This window comes from Bubalus kerabau, chromosome 1 (assembly GCF_029407905.1).
Source record: "Bubalus kerabau isolate K-KA32 ecotype Philippines breed swamp buffalo chromosome 1, PCC_UOA_SB_1v2, whole genome shotgun sequence".
In the NCBI taxonomy this organism is placed as follows: domain Eukaryota; kingdom Metazoa; phylum Chordata; class Mammalia; order Artiodactyla; family Bovidae; genus Bubalus; species Bubalus kerabau.
Window position 1 is genome coordinate 129,991,494 of NC_073624.1, and position 17,307 is coordinate 130,008,800.

The following is a 17,307-nucleotide window of genomic DNA, read 5'->3' on the forward strand; positions in this document are numbered from 1 at the left end:
ATAAATATATCTTAATATCATAAATATTTCAAGGTATTTGGACTTTTTGTGAAGAATACATCTTTCTCATATCAAAAAGCATATTTTCAGTAAAGTAATATTTAAAAGTTAATGAGATCAATTTCATCTACTGATTTAGAAATTAAACTCTAGAAACATATTTATAGAATATACTCCTGATTAATAAGCAGAAGCTGGTTAGTTTGACTTGTAACACACCACCCATTATGATGATCTTACTAGCTGAGGTTTCATCATTGGCAGAAAATGAAAAATATATAACCTCATTCAGATTAAAAAATTAGTAGGCTTTCTTCTGACACAGCATGTGGATATACAAATTACTATTGTTGTTACGCTAGTCTCAGAACTGAAGTCATTTATAAATGCATAAAGTGTTGACTAAGCAAAATGAAGCCAGCACACAATTATCTCCATCCCTGACCTCTTTCCTTCACATTAGCCCAGAAGTCAAAGGGGAGTCAGCTGAAGGAAAAAAAAAGAATCTTAAAATAGCAAATTTATGAGGGTAGTCCATGAGGTCACTAAGAGTCGGACACGACTGAGAGACTTCACTTTCACTTTTCACTTTCATGCATTGGAGAAGGAAATGGCAACTCACTCCAGTGTTCTTGCCTGGAGAATCCCAGGGGCAGGGGAGCCTGGTAGGAGGCCGTCTATGGGGTCGCACAGAGTCGGACACAACTGAAGCGACTTAGTAGCAGCAGCAGCAGCAGCTTGATAAAAAGTGTTAGCTTTAATACAAATACATGCTGCTTTAGAAAAAGAAAAGTAAACAATGATCTATAAAAAATAAGCGCAGTGGTAGTAGTGGTAGTCGCTCAGTTGTGTCTGACTCTTTGTGACCCCACAGACGGTAGCCCAGCAGGCTCCTCTGTCCACGGGATTCTCCAGGCAAGAATACTGGAGTGGATTGCCATGCCCTCCTCCAGAGGATCTTCCCAACCCATGGATCCAACCCTGCTCTCCTACACTACAGGTAGATTCTTTACTGTCTGAGCTACATGGAAGCCCAAAAATATGTATGGGGTCGCACAGAGTCGGACACGACTGAAGCGACTTAGCAGCAGCAGCAGTTCAGTTCAGTCACTTAGTCGTGTCCGACTCTTCGCAACCCCATGAATCACAGCACGCCAGGCCTCCCTGTCTATCACCAACTCCCGGAGTTCATCCAAACTCACGTCCATCGAGTCAGTGATGCCATCCAACCATATCATCCTCTGTTAATTCCCTTCTCCTCCTGCCCCCAATCCCTCCCAGCATCACAGTCTTCTCCAATGAGTCAACTCTTCGCATGAGGTGGCCAAAGTACTGGAGTTTCAGCTTTAGCATCAGTCCTTCCAAAGAACACCCAGGGCTGATCTCCTTTAGAATGGACTGGTTGGATCTCCTTGCAGTCCAAGGGACTCTCAAGTCTTCTCCAACACCACAGTTCAAAAGCATGAATTCTTCAGCGTTCAGCTTTCTTCACAGTCCAACTCTCACATCCATACATGACCACTGGAAACCATAGCCTTGACTAGATGGATCTTTGTTGGCAAAGTAATGTCTCTGCTTTTGAATATGCTATCTAGGTTGGTCATAACTTTCCTTCATATGTATAGATATCTATTAAAGTATGTATTTGTTGTTGTTGGACATGCTAAATCGTGTCCAACTCTCTGTGATCCCATGGAATGCAGTGTGCCAGGCTTCCCTGTCCTTTACTATCTCCCAGAATTTTCTCAAACTCATGTCTATTGAGTTGCTGATGCTATCTAACCATCTCATCCTCTGTTGCCCCCTTTTCCTCCTGCCCTCAATCTTTCCCAGCATCAGGGTCTTTTCCAGTGAGTCAATTCTTCACATCAGGTGGCCAAAGTATTGGAGCTTCAGCTTCAGCATCAGTCCTTCCCATGAATATTCAGGGTTGATATCCTTTAGGATTGACTAGTTTGATCTCCTTACAGCCCAAGGGACTCTCAAGAGTCATCTCCAGCACCACAATTCAAAAGCATCAATTCTTCAGTTCTCAGACTTCTTTATAGTCCAACTGTCACATCCATACATGACTACTGGATAAACCATAGCTTTGACTACACAGACTTTGTTGGCAAAGTGATGTCTGTGCTAAAAATATGTATAGATATATCTATAAATAGATATAGGAAGACATCTACATTCAGTTAGGATGTACCAGGTCTTGGCAGATCAACAGTTTCACTGCAACAACTTGAAAAGTAAATTATGCTGTAAACATAGCAGAGAGCTGTGGAAAGAACAATGATTAGATGAATTTGTATTCCCGAGAAGCAAAACTCTTCTAAGGTGAGCTCATAGCTTTCAACTCTTTCCCCCCTCAGGGGTATTTGCCAATTTGAGGTGAAAGCTGAAAATTGAAAATGGCCTTGAAAGAGAGTCTCTGCCAAAGATTGATGAAATCAGTAAAACCTTTAGTGATTTAGCAGAGTTGGAGGACAAATTGGAAACTCGAAGCCAGCTCAAAAGCTTCTAACAGAAAAGGAACCTTAACACAGTCTTGTGGGGAATTAAGCAATAAAAACCCCATAGGAGAAAGGTCCTATCTAAAGATCACCAGCAATCTTTCTTTAAGATATTTAACAGTTTTTAAAAATGCATGAAGGAGAGGCTGGGATCTGGGTTGGGAATCTCTGAAGAGCAGAAGTAGATTTTCTGTAGTCTTTTATAATTCAGGAGATTAATACCTGCCAAGATTTCAATCAAAAGCCTGGGAGGAATATGCCTAAGGGAAACAGGCAGAGCAGATGTAGAATTGTACTGCAATTTAGTTGCAGATCAGTTTAATCCCTAACTGGGTTATGATGATAAATTCTTCACTCTAGTGTAAGAAGGAAGTATCAAATGTAAGAAGGAAATATCTCTCTGGTGGGAGATAGGATCTGGAGGCTGTATAATGTTTCAAATGACCGTGATTAGAATCCAAAAAAAAAATTACTAGACATGGACCTAAGCAAGAAAATGGTAGACATCCAAGAGAAAAAACAGACAATAGAAGTATATCCATAGATTACCTCAATTTTGGAGCTAACCAACAAGGACTTTAAAATAACCATGATTCCTATGTTAAAGAACCACCGAGAAGCCTTTAAAAATGTTTATGTGCAATCCATACCCCCAAGTTTCTTACTGAGAAATCTCGAGAGAGTCTTAGAAATTAGCATTTTTAAAATACTCAAGTTTTGAGGCATTATAGTATGAGGATTGTAGTTCACTGCTCATATGTATCAGCCTCATCAAAGATGTTCATTAAAATGCACATTCCCAGGCTTGGTGGGGGGAAAACCCCCCACCATGACTGGAGTATGAGAATCTATATTTTGTTTTACTTCATCACTGCTGTTCAGTTGCTAAGTCGTGACCCCTTGGACTACCGCATGCCAGGCTTCTCTGTCCTTCACTATCTCCTGGAGTTTGCTCAAACTCATGTTCAGTTTATTTTTTTTTTTCCAGTTGTATTGAGATATAACTGACATACAACATTGTATAAGTTTAAGGTGTATAGCATAATGATTCAACATATGTATACATTGCAAAATGGTAGAACTTACTCTCTTAGCAACTTTCAAATATATCATACAGCATTGGTATGTAGAGTTATCATGTAGTTGGTATCTAGAGTTATCATGTAGTTCATTACATCCCCAGTATTTATTTATCTTACAATGGGGAGTTTGTAACTTTTGACCAACTACACTCAATTTCTGTACCTCCCAATCCCTCTGGCAACCACACGTCTAATCTTTTTTTATTAATACGAGTTTGCCTTCTTTAGATTGCACATGTAAGAGAGATCACACAGTGTTTACTTTCTCTGTCTGACTTATTCAACTTAGCATACGGACCCTTAAGGTCCATCCATTTATTGCAAATGGCAGAATTTTTTTTCTTTGTTAGGGTTGAATAAATATTAAAAATTATATATATATATATATATATATATATGTATATATCTGTCAAGAAGCTGTTCCCCTGTGTTTTCTTCTAGGAGTTTTATTGTTTAGATCTCATATTTAAGTCTTCAATCTGTTAGCATCTGAAGTGATTCTGAAGAATGATAAAGTTTAAGAACTACCAGTATAAAGGATTTTTTAAAAATTCCTACCATTGCTTTTTTAATGATTCTAAATGTTAGAGATCTTATCTCAGGATCTAACTTACATTCTTGGGGTAGAGTTCCTGCACACACTGCTTTGTAAATGTATTGCTAACTAACCCACATGTTCCTGCCGAGCTCTTAGGCTCTTTAGGTGGACAGTGTTAGCCAATGAAAGGCTTTACATGAGTAAATGGAAAGGCAATAACCTATAACCCAGCTATTATGTTATAATAAAAGTAACTTATACCATATGGCACCATACATATATACAGCTATTAAACAAACAATATTTATTAATAAGTGTATATAAACAATTTATAAGGCCTATTCTCTAAGTTAGATGAACTTGCAGCATCTGTTTTTTTAGTTGCTCTGACCACACCTGACACTCACTCTAGGCAGAAGAACGATGTTCTTTTCATTTGTTTTAAATTTATTTACTTATTTGGCTGCACTGGGTCTGTGGCACACGGTATCTTTGCTCTTCATTGAGGCACGGAGGATATTTAGTTGTGCCATGTGAACTCATAGTTATGGCATGTGGGATCTAGTTTCCTGACCGGGGATCAAACCTGGGTGCCCTGCATTATGAGCCCACAGTCTTAGCCACTGGACCACCAGGGAAGTCTTAGAAGGATGATATTCTTGAGTAGAATTTCTTTACCTTTATATTTGCCATTTGTTATTGCCATAGGGCAACTCTAAAACCTTTGACCCATTGGCTGGACGAGGGATGGCAAACCTTGGATACCATCTCTAAGGAGAAAGTTTACAAATCCTATATAACCAGTTGATGCGAAGGTGGAGGTGACCTCTGAGATATTGTATCCAGTCTACGTATCTTAAATCCCATCATTTCCCCCTGTGAGCCCATTCCCAACACGTGTCATGCCTTTGAAAGTGAAGTGTTAGATGCTCAGTAGTATCCGACTCTGTGACCTCATGGACTGTAGCCTGCCAGCCTCCTTCGTCCATGGGATTCTGCAGGCAAGAATACAGGAGTGGGTAACCACTCTCTTCTCCAGATGATCTTCCTGATCCTGGGAGCTGAACCTGGGTCTCCTGGATTGCGGGCAGATTCTTTACCATCTGGGCCACCAGGAAAGCCTGTTATGCCATTAAACAAGCCAATAATTTCACCAGTAATAACTCATTTCTGACAGTCATTATGCTATAAAGCAAAGCTTCAGGTATTGATTGACACATGGTTAACAGGAAAGCTCATAGCGGGGCTTTTATGCTGTTATGCTGGTGGACCACACCCGATTGGAAGGGTAGATTGTTGGCCCTGATGTCCAAGAGGGAGCGCATGTGTGGTATCACACTACGCAGGCTGAAGTATGTATGTGAGCTACATACTTCAGAACGAGATTTTAAGAGGGCTGCTCACAGAGATGAGAGTGCTGAAGGGTGAGGAGATAAAGAGGTGCCCAGAATACTTGGTGAGTTGGGGGCAGTGATTACAGCCACTGACAAAATCACTGTCCCCAAACACCCTGAAATGTTATGGCAATGACTGCATCTGGCAGGCGGCAACGTGAGAGAGGTGACAATAATTGTTGTTGCTACCATTTATTGAGTACTGGGCCCAGGCTTTCAGCTCAGTTCAGTTTAGTTGCTAAGTCATGTCCGACACTCTGTGACCCCAGGGACTGCTCTACACTGTGCTCAGCTCTTAATATACTTGAATTTAATCTTCATAGTAACTATTTGAGGTTGATATACAAAAATGAAGCTTGAGGGAATCAAATAAGGTCCACAAGTTATCTATTTGGTGCGTGAAGCTGCTATTTAAGTCATTTTTATCTGACCCTAAATCCCATGATATTTATTTTTAAAAAAGAGGAGAATGATGCGGCTTAACAGCTGCACATGTAAAAATTATGTAGATGATTTAGGCAATAAACCTAGACATGAGTCAACAGTGTGATGTGACTGTCAAAAATAAAATTATTTCAACCTTTGACTGCATTGCTAATAATGATAGCTTATGTATTTTAAATACTGGCCCTGGCCATGTGCTAGGCCCTATTCTAGATACTTTACATGTATTAACTCATTTTATCTTCACCACAATATTACAAGGTTATCTTCTTTATATGGAGGGAAAGGAGGCTTAGATCAAAGACCTTGCCAAGGGTTACAGTAGCCAGAATGTGGTGACTGAAAGAGAAGAGACACCTGTCTTCTTCTGGCCATGCCCAGATCTTTCCCTGTGCCTATAAAAGCAAAGTGGAGGATTCTGAATTTATGAAACTTCGCTTATTTATGTGAGTGGTTCTTAGCGTGCCTAGAGTCCATCCAGGGAATCAGTGACATGGAGAGTTCCATGCTTACACTCATAGGTAGTAATTCAGAATCAGCACTTTAAACAACCTTCCTGAGTGAGTCCAACATCAGGTGAATTCTGAGGATACCCTAGGAACACCAGTTCAAGACCAGCTTAAGATGAGATAGTTCAGGTACAAGGGTAAAAGAAGGTTGTCCCATGTCTCAAAAGAAGGCACTAAGAAGAAATTCTTCACACAAGAACACACACACTCACAAAGACAGAGAGAGACAGAGGCAGAGAAGTGCCTTATTCCTAAGCCACCGCCCCACACACAGAGATTAACAAGCATGTACAAAGATATTGGTTTTTTAAATTTATATACCCGATATTACTTGTTACTTTATTTATAATGTTGCTTTTATGACCTTAGCAGTCATAAAAATTAAAGTACATCCAGTAAAAATAATCTTTTAGAAGAATATTATAACACTGAAAAGCTGAAAAATCTAATTTTTTCAGTTAATAGACTGTGTTTTACAGCAATTTTAGGTTCACAGTAAAATTCTGAGAAAGTAGAGTCCCCAAATTCCTGCCACCCCCACATACACACACAGCCTCCCCACCAATATTAACACCCTGCTCTAGTATAATATGCTTATTACAATCAGGGAACTGACACGGACATATCATTATCAACCAAAGTTGATACATTAGGGTTTACATCAGGGTTAGCTCTTGGTGTTGTATTGATACAATCTATGGATTTTGACAAATGTAAAATGACAGTTATCCACCATTATAATATCATACAAAAGAGTTTCACTGCCCTAAAAATCCCCTGTGCTCACTCATTCATCCCTCCTCTTCCAATTTATCTCTACACACACCAGGAACCCCTGGTAATCAATGATCTTTTTACTGTCTCCATAACTTTGTCTCTTTCACAATGTCACATAATTTGAATCATATACTATATACCCCTTAATATTGACTTATTTCACTTGGCAATACACATTTAGGGACCCTTCGTGTCATTTCATGACTTGATAGTTTACTAGTTTTTATCACTGAATAATATTCCAGTATATGAATATACCACCCTTTCTCCATCACCTACTGGAGAACATATTGTTTGTTTCCATATTTTGGCAATTATGAATAAAGCTTCTGTAAACACATGTGTGCAGGTCTGCAACTCAATGCTGATAAATATCAACCTGTACGTGCTGGATTACATGGTGAGAAGATACTCGGTTGTGTAAGAGACTGCAAAACTGTCTTCCAAAGTGGCCATACCATTTGCATTTCCACCAGTAATGAGAGTTCCCGATGCTCCACATCCTTGTCAGCATTTGATACTGTCAGTATTTTGAATTATATCCATTCTAGTAAGTGTGTAGTGGTATCCTACTCATTGTTTTAGTTTGCAGCCCCCTAATGGAATATGATGTTGAGCATCATTTCACGTTTTTGATGGTCTGTATATCATCTTTGGTGATATATTTGTGCAGATATCTTTCCAATTTTTAAATTGGATTGTTAATTTTCTTATAGTTGAGTTCAAGAGTTCTTATTTATTTATTCTAGTTATTTATTTATCTTATTTAGTCTAGTTCTTTATCAAATATTTCTTTTGCATATATTTTCTGTAAATCATCTTATGATCTTGACAGTATCTTTTGAAGAGCAGAACTTTTTACTTTTAATGAAGTCCAATTTACCAATTTTTTCTATCATGGAGGATACTTATATCTAAAAAGACATCACCAAACCCAAAGTTATCTAGATTTTCTCCTATATTATATTCTAGAATTTTTAATATTTTATTAGGCCTATGATCATTTTTTTCTTCAAGTGGATATCTGGTTGTTCTAACACCATTTATTGAAAACACTATCCTTTCTCCAGGCTTCTCTTGTGGCTCAGCTGGTAAAGATACCACCAGCAATGCAGGAGACCTGGGTTTGATCCCTGGATTGGAAAGATACCCTGGAGAAGAGAAAGGCTACCCACGCCAGTATTCTGGCCTGGAGAATTCCATGGACTACAGCCCATGGGGTCGTAAAGAGTCAGACACCACTCAGCGATTTTCATTTTCACGTTTATCCTTTCTCCATTGAATTGACTTTGCTCATTTGTCAAAGATCAGTTGACCATAATTGTGTGACTGTCTCTGGGCTCTCTATTCCATTCCAGTTATCTATTTGTTTAATCTTTCCTCAATACCACACTGCATTGCTTACTGCAGCTTTATAGTAAGTCTTGAAGTGCTATAGTGTTAACCTTCCAGCTTTGTTCTTCTTCAATATTGTGTTGTCTATTCTGGGTCTTTTGCCTCTTCATATGAACTTTTGAAGCACTTAGTTGATAGCCACAAAATAACTTGAGGATTTGTTTGGGATTACATTGAGTCTATATCTTAAGTTGGAGAGAACTACATCCTAAAAATACTGAATCTTTCTACCAATGAATCTGAACTCACTCTCCATTTATTTAGTTCATCTCTGATTTCTTTCCTCAGAGGTTTATAGTTTTCCTCGTATAGATCTCAATACCTATTACGTCCGATTTATACCTGAGTACTTCATTTTTGTGTGCCAGCGTAGGTGGTATTACATTTTCAATTTCAAATTACAATGGTTTATTGCTTGTATATGGGAAGTTGATTGACTTCTATACATTCACTTGGAATCCTGCAATCTTGCTATGATTCATATCTGTTCCAGGTCAAGTTTTGGTTGATTTTTTGAGGTTTTCTACCTAGGTAATCATGTCATCTGTGAACAATTTCTTTCTTCCCAATAGACAAACTTTTAAATTTCCTTTTCTTATCTAATAGTATTAGCTAGGACTTGCAGTAGAATATTGAAGAGGAGTGCTGAGACATCCTTGCCATGCTCCTAACCTAAGGAAGTTTGTAGTTTCTTTCCATTTGGTATGATGCTAACTGTAGGTTTTTGAAGCTGTCTTTTATAATGTGAGGAGGTCCTCTCTATTCCTAATTTGCTGAGACACAATATAATTTTAATATAAAAAAGTACCAAAAGCAGTGTGTACAGTTCCATCCTGATTTTGTGAAAAGGTATTTTGCATTGATAAAGAAAATGAGTGGAAAAATTTGTGGACTACTTAATTCAAAGTAGTCCTTTTGGGCTGAAAATTGAGAATTTTCTTCTCTACCTATTTCTGTATTTTCTAAATTCTTCAGAATGAACCTATATGTATTTTTTTATAACAGAAAAATAACATTATGAAAACTGATTAGGTGTTCTAGAAAGAATGGTTTGCAGACAGAAGAAAAAAAAGTAGAAGCTAAATAAAGTAGAAATCTAAGAAGAGAGAACTGACTTAGTAACAGGGTCAGCCTGGGAATGTAAGCACTCTGAGGGCCAGGGGTGACCGAAGGATGCCCACAGCATAATAAATCAAGTCACTAGTGTCTCAGCTTTGACTATGAAATGCCATTTATGCATTTGGCATTCTGAGCATGATTTTGGTGGGTTTGGAACCAGGTTTCTGTCTTTCCAAGTAGTTTTTGCTCATTATTTTAGAAGGAGGAAAGAGAAAAAGCTGAACTGCTGAACCAGGAACAGAATGATGTGATAGGTCCTAAGAGAGGGGAGGAGGAGCGCGCCCCTAGCCCCAAGGTTGCGAGGCGGAGCGCGGGCGGCTGGTGCGGGCTCCGGAGCCCCGCGCACACGTGGGCGGCGGGAAGGGGGCAGCAGCGCCCCCGCCTGGTTCCCGCGTTTGGGGGCCAGCACCTCCGGTCCGCCCAGGTGCCTCGAGAGCGCATACCGCCGCCGGCGCTCTCCGGGTTCGGGGGCTCCCGCGCCTGCCGTGTGCCCGGGGCGGTGGCGGCGGCTACAAGCAAGGGGCGCGGCGCTGGCACTGCCCTGCGGCCGGCGGGCTGCAGCGAGCCCCGCGGACCGGTTGGAGCCGGGCTGAGCCGCCGCTCCCGCATCGCGCCGCACACCGCCGAGGCTTTCGCGGACCGTGGCGCGGGCGCGCCCGGGCGGCGTGGGGACCCTCGTCGGGCCTCGAGTCCACCTTCCCAGGGGCCGCGGCCGCGGGCAGCTCGGGCCCGCGGCCCCTCAGCTTCAAGTCTGGGAGCTCCCGGCCCTACTCTGACATTGCCTATGGGGATCCGAGAGTTTCCCGGCAGCGCACCCAGGGGCAAAGGCATCGCCATGTGAGTAGCGCCCCGGGTGCGGGTGCGCGAGCGGGCGGCGGGGTGGCCTTCGGCAGCTGGGACACGGGCAGTCTGAAGCTGGGGAGGGGGCGGCGCGCGCAGCAGAGCTGTTTGGGAAGTTTAGGGCATCCTCTCCCTCCCCACTCGCCCCAACCTGCTCTGCCCCGAAGCGCCCAGTGCCAGGCTCCGGAGACGGGACCCGACGCCCAGGCTGCCGAGGGAGCTGGGGGTGGGGGCGGTGGAGCGGGGAAGGGCCGCACCTTCCCGTAGAGGGCCCCCGGCTGCGCCCAGCTAGCCCTGGGATCTCACCCACATTCTCCCCCGCCCCTTCTGTCCCTCCCTACCAATCTGCCCGCGGCCTCAGTGGCATGAGGAGGTCACCGGACGTCAGCCCCCGGAGACTGTCCGACATCAGCCCCCAGCTCCGGCAGCTCAAATACTTGGTGGTGGACGAGTCGATTAAGGAGGATCTGAAATGGTCGCGCTCGGTGGAGGACCTCACCAGCGGGCCCGTGGGGCTCACGTCCATCGAGGAGCGGATCCTGCGCATCACCGGCTACTACGGCTACCAGCCCTGGGCGACGAGCTACAAAAGTAAGACCCTCCCCCCCAAGTACCCTCCAGGTGCCCCCCCAACCCCACCTCCGCCCCGGCCCCATTTTCCTGGTCCGCTGGCGCATCTGCCTTGCAGTTGGCTCAGCAGTCTCCGGGAGCGCGCCCAGACTCGAGTCCAGCCCCTCCCTGCTGTCCTGTCCGCACACACAAACCCAGGTTTGCAAGTTTTAGGAAGAGGCCTGGAGACGGTTCTCTCGGACCTTTAGGAATTTCTGATCCGTTTTCTTAACACCCTCTCTCCTTCCCACAGACATCTCTCTGTCTTTATCTCCTTGCACTTGAGGTGTCACAGGAGATTGGAAACTCAGTGTATTCTTGTCCTGTGTGGCTTCTCTGTGGATCCGAAAGTGTTAGCTGCCCCGGCTTGGGTCTCAGCTGGCTTAGTGAGAAACCGCAGACTCGGCACGCCTGGATTTTAACTCCTCCCTGGATACCTTAGGCCTGATGATGCAGGAATTATTGGGGTCTTCGTTTTAGATCTCTTTCATTCCCTTTGTCCTCAGTTTGGAGGTTGCCTATGGATCATGCTAGCGATTGGCATTTGGTCCTTGAGAGATGAATGGTTGGTGCCAGGTGGAGCAGCCGAAACTTTTCTTTGCCAATGGCTCCAGCTGATGGCTTTGGCAATGCTGTGTTCAGTTTATACAGACATTACCTGTGTGATCAGGACTAATTTGGGGGGATTTCTTTCTCTCATTTGGAAGAGAGAAGTTGGCTACAACGAACTCTGGAACCTATAACTGTAAATTATAATTTGGTGATTCCATCACTGTTGTTCCACAAGCAGAAAGAGAGCTATTTACCACCTCAGTCAGTCCAAGAAATGAGTATTGCTTCATTCCATTTGTAATCAAGACTAACAGCTTAATTATTCTGGGATGTGGTTTTATCCTTCAGTACTTGAAATTGGAACATATTTTATCAGTCTTCAGGAAAAAAAATCAGGCTTTTGTAAATTAATCATATTGAGTTTTAAAAATATGTCTACCTTTAGTTTTTCCCTAAAGCCCTTGGTTCCAAGCCAAAGGTCAGTGGTATGCTGGCGGTTAGCTGGTAACTTTTAAGTTATGTGCAGGAGGAAGCAAATAATTTTATAATGTTTTGTTTCATGCCTTTACTTGTTTTTAAAGGACGAGAGTGATTGCATTTAACTCCGTATCAATCTTTAAAAGGTTATCTGCGTCTCCTCCAATCTCCTGGTGCTAATGCTAGAATTGTAGCTGATAAATGGGCTTTGGATCACAGAAGTAAGGGACCAAGTTTTCTTTTCAGCTGAGAAACACTGGGTATAGGATAAGAGAAAGAAAACCCATTGAAAACGATTTCTTTTATAGATAAGGGTAGGACTCTCAGTTTATATTTCTGCTTTCTAAATTTCTATTAGACATTGTCTCTTTCTTATTTCTGTTCTCAGCTCCCTTAATAAGAAATGAGAATTGTCTGAATAAAGACAATTGTACAAATTACAGCCTTCCTAGCATTGTCTATTTAGGCCCTGAAGTCATAAGATTTATCATTGTAATTCTATTTGTGACTGGTCCTGTGTGCTTTGTAGAAATTTTCACCAAGGGTCATGACTCTGGGTGTCGGTGGGGAGCTTACAGCAGTGATTGATTGTGTTTGGTACAAATACACTTAAAAATTAAGGCAGGGAAAAGACGATATGGAAAATGAGTCTCTTGTACCACCAGTGGTATTCTTAAATACCTTCTCTGGGGCTTCATTGAAAGAGTAAATATCAGGGGATAAGGCTACAGTGATCATTGTGATAAGAAAAATCACTTTACTCCACCCTCTATTCCTGTGACGATTCTTCTTTATTCCAAGAGATCTCCTTTTTACTAAAATGCTTGAGGTGACACTGACAATTTGATGAATTAATTGGATTTTGAGTTTAAATTTAAAAAAGCTCATGTTTTATTAATGTTGCCACGCATGTTTTAGGGCAGTCCTTTGGCTGTTTTCCATTTCTACCCAAGTAGGAAAAAAAGGAAAATAAAGGTTTATCTGTCGGTATCAGTGAGTTATTTTATTGGTTAATAATTACACTCAACAAACTGGAAGAGATGATGATTACGAAATACTCTTCTCAGGGTGTCAAGAGCAAGTTAGGGAATGTTCCAAGCCTTATCCTTGATATTATGACGTCACTTTGATTCATCTTTCAAAGTGGCTTCTCTGTGTCCCCACTGAGGGAGTTGACAGTGAGGGTGTCTGGGTTAGTGGAGAGTGTAAGTAAGCTGCCTTTATAGCAGCAGATATTATTGGTTGACCAAGTATTCATTGTTGTCCTCTTAATTTTTAGACTTTGTTCATCAGTCATATCTAACTCTTTGCTACCCCATGCACTATATAGTCTATGGAATTCTCCAGGCCAGAATACTGGAGTGGGTGGACTTTCCCTTCTCCAGAACATCTTCCCTTCCCAGGGATCGAACCAGGATCTCCTGCATTGCAGGTGGATTCTTTACCAACTGAGCTATCAGGGAAGCCCTTGTTTGGGGCAGTGAAGATAAATGAGGTAATTGGGAACAGTGCAGGAATAATCTTTGCTCAAGACTCTGAGCCCAATCAACAAGATGAACAAATTTACCTGTAGACAAGGGACTTTTTGTGAAGAATTGTTTGTATTTTTTTTTAAATCCTAAAGGCCCCTGGGTCTGAGAGGGATGGTTTGTATGTAACAGTCAACTGAGAATTAAGCTATAAGCTGGTGGAAGGGTGGGATTCCTCTTTTCAGTAGCCACAGTCCTCCAATTCCACATTCCTTATTTCTGAACAAAAATACTGCTGGACAGTATTCTTAGGGGTGCCTTCCCTGGTGGCTCAGACAGTAAAGAGTCTGCCTGCCAAGCAGCAGACTCAGGTTTGATCGCTGCGTTGGAAAGATCCCCTGGAGAAGGGAATGGCTACCCACTGCAGTATTCTTGCCTGGAGAATTCCATGGACAGAGGAGCCTGGTGGACTACAGTCCATGGGGTTGCAAATAATTGGACACGATTGAGTAACTAACACTTTTCACTTTCATTCTTAGGAAGTCCTTGGCTTCCCAGTTGTAAGTGTATCCAGAGCCCAGAAGGCATGTGGTCCAAAGTAGTTGCTCAGTTAATGTTTATTGAACGAGGGAATGGATATGACCTGAAACATTGATCTCTAAGCGAGAAAACCTTTGAATGTACATCATAATGCTTTGTATTGTTTAGTTCTTTATGCTCACTTATGTTAGCTTGGAATTTGCTTTACCCTTTCCTTATTCTTCTATGGTGAGTGCCATCTTTGGCTTTCTGAACCATAGACTAGACTAGAATCCTTTTATTATTTTTTTTAAGTGGCTTTAGTTTATTCTAATATAGCAATTGTATTGACTGGTTTTATAGAGTTAAATAATCTTGCATGCCTATGGCAAACCCTCATGATTTTTTTAATTGAAGTATAGTTGATTAAAAATGTATTCGTTTCTTGTGTACAACAAAGTGATTCAGTTATACAGATATCCCTTTTCATTTTCTTTTCCATTATGGTTTATTACAGGATATTGAATATAATTCCCTGTGCTATATAGTAGGACCTTGTTGTCTAGCCATCCTATATATCATAGTTTGTATCTGCTAATCCCAAATTCCCAATCTGTCCCTCCCTCACCTGCATCCATATTGGCAACCACGATAGACCAGAATTCTTTTTTTTCTTAATTTATTTATTTTTAATTGAAGGTTAATTACAGTGTTGTGTTGGTTTCTGATGTACATCCACATGGATCAGTCATAGGGATACACGTGGACCAGAATTCTTTTGTTTTTATGGAAATTCTGACTTTATATGACTATTTTACTTGAAATATGGGCCTTGCCACAGTGGGCCAGAATTCTTGATGGCACACTTTCATTTAACCCAGAGATTCTCGTCTTCAATGCTACTGACACTTGGTCACTGAATAATCCTTTATTATGGGGGTCGGTGGGGGGACGTCTTGTGCATAGAAGGGTGTTTAGCAGCATCCCTGGCCTGTAGTACACCCCTCTCCCAAGCTGTGACAACCAAAAGTGTTTCCAAATAATGCCAGATGTTTCATGGAGAGGTGAAGAGTCCTCATTTAGCCTCACTCCAAATTTCTGCTGCAAGTGAACTGTCTTACCTGGAGCAGTAGTGCTCACTTAGCAGGCCTGCCTTCTCAATTCTTGGCCTTCTCTTCCTTCTTCCTAGACTGCGTCTTGTGTTTCCAGGAGGGGCCAGGCTAAAATAAACCACCTTCTGCAAAGAACTGGTTGCTTTTGCAGCTAACGTGATTCTGTACCCACTCACTGTAAATTGATACCCTGTAGAAAGTGCTCGAGAATTCAGAACAGTTTGGATAGCTTTTCATTTTTTAAAATTGTTGTTGGAGTATAGTTGCTTTACAGTGTTGTATTAGTTTCTACTGTACAGTGAAGTGAATCAGCTATATGTGTATATATATATATATATATATATCCCCTCTTTTGGGGAGTTCCTTCCCATTTAGGTCACCACAGTGCACTGAGTAGAGTCCCCTGTGCTATACAATAGGTACGCATTAGCTATCTATTTTATACATAGTATCAATAGTGTATATATGTCAGGCCAATTTCCCAGTTCATCTGATCCCTCCCTTTACTGCCTTTGTGTCCATACCTTTGTTCTCTGTTTCTGTTGTGCAAATAAGGTCATCTATTGGAAAAGACTCTGATGCTGGGAGGGGTTGGGGGCAGGAGGAGAAGGGGACGACAGAGGATGAGATGGCTGGATGGCATCACTGACTCGATGGACATGAGTCTGAGTGAACTCCGGGAGTTGGTGATGGACAGGGAGGCCTGGCGTGCTGCGATTCATGCGGTCGCAAAGAGTCGGACACGACTGAGCGACTGACCTGAACTGAACTGAACTGATACCATTTTTCTATATAGGAATATAGGACAGCTTTTCTAGTGACTTCCTTTCCCCTCCCACCAGGGCCACAGCAGAAGAGAAATGGCCAGCTGGACTCTTCCTTTCATAATTCTCTGGGATAGACACCAGTTGGGGAGGAGATGCCTGTGGAGGGGAGGAGATGACTGTGGAGGGCAGGGGGAGGACCAGAGACCAGGAATGAGCCATCCTAAAAGTGGACAGTGAGGCCCCAGGCCCTGGATGCTGTGGGGGACTGGCCGCATTTGGTTACAGAATGATTGAAGTTGTGGATCTTGGAGATCTCAGATGGAGGTTCTTCTGCAGGATAAAAGAGCATCTATATATGTTCCTTTATTTTCACTTATTCCTTTAGCAAAGTTTTACTTATTCATTTAATTTGGCTGTGCTAGGTCTTAGTTGCAGCACTTGGACTTTTTGATCTTTGTTGCTGTGTGTGGGATCTTTAGTTGAGCATGTGGGGTCTAGTTCCCCAACCAGGATCGAACCCAGGCCCCTCGCATTGGGAGCATGGAGTCTTAGCCACTGGACCACCAGGGAAATCACTCATTTAGCAAAGTTTTTGAGAGCATTTACTCCATGCCAGCATACACAGATCAGAGTTGGGAGGAGATGTTCACAGCCGAGGTATGTCCTTGTCCAGAAATAGAAATCCACAAATACTTACATCTGGAAAATAGACACATTATTTACATTTTAGCAGGGATGTGTTACTTGGCACACATCCTTGTTTCCCTAAAGGATGTTTTCAAATAGTGAGCTCACAGCATTTTCTAGTAAAAAAATTTTTTAGGAATAGCTTTTGGAGAGGTCATGTTTATTGCCTAAAATGAAGTACACTTGTCTCCTGAGCGCATTAATACTCCGTGTAGTGTGCATGGTGCTGGTATATGTGAATATTAATACAAATAATTTTTAAAAATCGGGATATGGTTACTTTGCAATGTTATGTTGGTTTCTGCTGTACAATGAAGTGAATCGGCTATGGGTGTACATACACCCCCTCCCTCTTGGAGCTTCCTCCCACCTCATCCCCTCATCCCATCCCTCTAGGTCATCACACAGAGCTGAGCTCCCTCTGTTATACGGCAGCTGCCCCCTAGCTCTCTGTTTTACACATGGCCATGCACATTGCAGTCTTCCAGTTCAAAGTCCATTTTTATGTCTGCC

At 42.1% G+C, this 17,307-nt stretch overlaps 1 protein-coding gene across 1 annotated transcript in view; it reads left to right on the forward strand.

Annotated features, from left to right (window-relative positions):
- Positions 1–10,546: 10,546 nt before the first annotated feature.
- Positions 10,547–17,307, forward strand: part of SLC35F3 (solute carrier family 35 member F3) — a 427,635-nt gene continuing 420,874 nt past the window's right edge. Inside the window, exons 1-2 of the mRNA XM_055588439.1 lie at positions 10,547–10,599; positions 10,964–11,193. Of these exons, the coding sequence (XP_055444414.1) occupies positions 10,547–10,599; positions 10,964–11,193 (283 nt within the window). The remainder of the gene's footprint in view (positions 10,600–10,963; positions 11,194–17,307) is intronic.